The following is a 3,364-nucleotide window of genomic DNA, read 5'->3' as shown; positions in this document are numbered from 1 at the left end:
GAAGTCCATCCACTACCTCAGTGTATTGCCATATAAATATATGTACATAGGCCAATACCTCTATTTTTATGGATTAATGTATTTACATATGTACACACCTCTGCTTATACTTCTATCCATAGCTTTGCTTCCTAGGTCTTTCCTCTGTTTCCTTTAACTTCCTCCTGCCCCACCACCAGATTGCTGTTTAGAGCACCTAATTTTCAGCTGGGCATGTATTTGCCCAGAATATATATATAGACTCCCTTAGGGCTAAGTGTGTCCATGAGACTGAGCACTGGACAATGAGATCCAAACAGGTTGGCAATTTAAAGTCACCTAGTGGCTCCATGAAAGAAAGGTTTGTTGAGCTGCTCTTGTAAAGATTACAGCTTAGAAAAACCCCTGGGGTAGCTGTACTCAGTCACATGGGGTTGCTATGAGTCAGAATCAACTTGACAGCAAACAACAAAAATAACAGCAATCTTAATTGAGATAACATGTGAAGGGTTTTTCCCCTAAAGTTTTTAACCAGAAAAAAGATTCTATTTATTGTACAGAAAATGGATTAGCTGGAGATAAGAGTAGATACATGGAAACCAATTAGGACACCAACTACACAGGATATTACTCTCAACTAAAAATATGACGTGTGTCCCATCTGTAGCTCTAAATTTTCTAGTAGTCACATTAAAAAAACCCCCACAAAATGTTTTTAAAAAACCCAGGCAAATTAACTTGAACAATATATGGCTTAACCCAATAAATCCAAAATATGATTTCAGCATGTAATCAATATTAAAATATTAATAAACATCCATGATTATCAAAGATAAAATATTAATAAACACCCCTTATCAAAGATATAAAATTTTAATTAAAAGTATTTATGAAAATTCTAATAAATGTTCTTATTTTTGTTTTAAATCTTTGAAATCCAATGTGTAATTTAAACTTGTATAAACAGTTTGGATTGGTCAAATTTCAAGTGCTCAGAAGTCACGTGGCCAGGGGCTACCACACTGAATAACTCAGGTCTAGGAAAGGTAGAGGTGGCTGATTCCGGTGGTAGCAGGGGAGATGGGGAAAAAAGAACTGACAGGAGATGATGACTGATTGGATGGAGAGTGGGAAAGGGAGGTGCTAATGAAGAGTCCCTGGTATCTGGGTGAGCAATGGATAGGCAGTGCTGGCACTGACAAGGCTGAAAGTAGGAAAGGAGAATTCATGAGTCTCGGGTTACGGATGTAAAGGAATGCTGTGCTACATTGGGAGTAACTGGGAGCCCACATAGGTTTCAAGGTCTAGGGACCAGAATAGCTCAGTTTTTATACTGATGCCATTTATAATATTTACTTTTGGGATAAAACATGATGTAGAAATTAAAAAACGTCAACAGAGGTCGTACTTTCCTCACAAAGGGAAAATCAAACCACTTGATTCCCCAAAAACCAAACTTGCTGCCATCGAATAAATCCCAACCAGAAAGGACAGAGTAGAACTGTCCCGGGCAGTTCTGAATAGAAAGCCCCAGCTTGCTTCCATGGAATGGCTGGTGGTTTTGAACTATTGACCTTGCAGTTAGCAGCCCAATGGATAACCCACTGCGTCCCCAGGGCACCTTTGATTCACTGAAATAGCCATTAAAACCATTCTCACATCTTACATACTTTCACTTCCAACTTTTCAAAGTTGGTTGTATAAAATGCCAACATTTCTCAGATTCCTACCTTCCACTCCATGCCCTCCTCCCCCCTCGGGCATCGTTACCCGTCTATTAGGTTTTCAAAAGCAGAAGTGTGAAAAAGAACCTTTATCACCAATGTCTCTATTTCAGTTATGAGCCTAGTAATGCTAACTGCTCACTAAGTCAGTCTTGTCAGGCAAAGTGATGGACAAGCCACAAAAAACCTCTCTCCTGTCATTAAAGGAGCCAACAACAGAGTGACCCCCCTCCCAACTCGCTGCCATTTGAGTCAATGCTGATTCATAGCGACGCCCTGTAGGCGTCTGAGACCGTAACTGTATACAGGAGTAGAAAGCCGACCCTGAGGATCGCAGCCCAATACGTAACCACTATGCCACCAGGGCCCCTAAAATTGGACTCCCAGGTGGTTTGATTTGCGGCCTTCAAGGATGACTGCGGACGCCCTTGCTGTGAGGAAGGCGGCTGGCCGGCAGCTGAGCGCTGCGCCCCCTGCAGGTTCTCCGCAGCAGTCCTCACGCCGAGGCTCCGCCCCCTGGACTGCTCTCAGCCAATGGCTGTGCGCGGCAGGGGTCGGCGCGCCACGGCATTTCTGCCTGACGCAGACGTCCCGCAGCCAGCCCTGCCTGTGGAGGACGCCTGACCTGCCGTTGCGGAAACTTCCTCAGAGCTACCGAGTCTGAGGCGCTTGCCGCCCACCCTCCTACCTTCCTCCCCGTCTCCTTTCACTGTGCTCGCGACGTGCCCTCTGCCTCCTCGTCGTACTCCCCCTCCCTTTTCCTTTCACAAACACATTCCCGACACATCTCTGGGTGGACACATCGCATCCGGGCAACTACTTTGGGAAGTACCTTTTTTTGTTGTTGAATGTTTGGAAAACTACATAGTCATCTTCAACCTGTTTGCTACCGAATGATAAAGTGGCCAAAAGTGAGCTCTCTCAGGAGGGAGAATTACGTCTAATGGCTGGTCCCTGGGAGCTCCTCATGTTCCTCCCAAGCCCCATTTTCCAAAGCTGCTTGTGGACGACTTCCAAGGGGCCCGATAACCAACACGCACCGAAACACCAGCCAACCTTAAGTCCACCCTGACTCATGGCGACCCTGTGCGCACCGGCCAGTGTGCCGCAGAGTTTTCAATAGCTGCTTTTGGGAAAGCGGATTGCCAGGCCTTTACTCCACGACACCTTTGGGTGGACTTGAATTTCCAAGTTTTTGTTTAGCAGCGGAGTCAACCCACCCAGGGACTTTTCATTCCAAAGGGCCCAGACACTTACCTGACTGCTCCGTCTGATGGAGTAAGAGGACAAGGAAGAGACCCCGGAGACCCAGAAAACCGCCTGCCATTCTAATGCAGCCAGCCAGTCCCCTGCCCACAGCAGGACTCTGCCCCCCACGGTCTGCAAACACAGCCCGTCAAAGTTCAAAGGTAAGCTCCCTGGAGAGGCACATCTGCAGGGCGAGCTGTCTACATTTCCCCACACAGAAAGAATGGCTCCTTAAAAATGAGCTAATCCTGAAATGTTCATGGGAACAATCCAGTAGACTGGGGCCAAAAAAGGAACTCACAGGGAAACAGTCATTTTACTGGATAAAGCCCATGTCCGAAAGATATGTTGCATTCCCGTATTTTCTGATGAAGACAAGGAAAGGAAAGGGCAGAGAAATAGGTCAAGGCGAA

At 46.0% G+C, this 3,364-nt stretch overlaps 1 protein-coding gene across 1 annotated transcript in view; it reads right to left on the bottom strand.

Moving 5' to 3' along the window:
* PROZ (protein Z, vitamin K dependent plasma glycoprotein) overlaps window positions 1-3,063 on the bottom strand; it is a 26,499-nt gene extending 23,436 nt beyond the window's left edge. Inside the window, exon 1 of the mRNA XM_045283812.1 lies at window positions 2,961-3,063. Within this exon, the coding sequence (XP_045139747.1) occupies window positions 2,961-3,030 (70 nt within the window). The 5' untranslated portion in view covers window positions 3,031-3,063. The remainder of the gene's footprint in view (window positions 1-2,960) is intronic.
* Window positions 3,064-3,364: the final 301 nt, after the last annotated feature.

The sequence above is a fragment of the Echinops telfairi genome, unplaced genomic scaffold (genome assembly GCF_000313985.2).
Source record: "Echinops telfairi isolate 266 unplaced genomic scaffold, ASM31398v2 ScPeMD7_7467;HRSCAF=8505_1, whole genome shotgun sequence".
In the NCBI taxonomy this organism is placed as follows: domain Eukaryota; kingdom Metazoa; phylum Chordata; class Mammalia; order Afrosoricida; family Tenrecidae; genus Echinops; species Echinops telfairi.
Note: the sequence above shows the minus strand (reverse complement) of the source record. Positions and strands in the feature narration are given on the sequence as shown.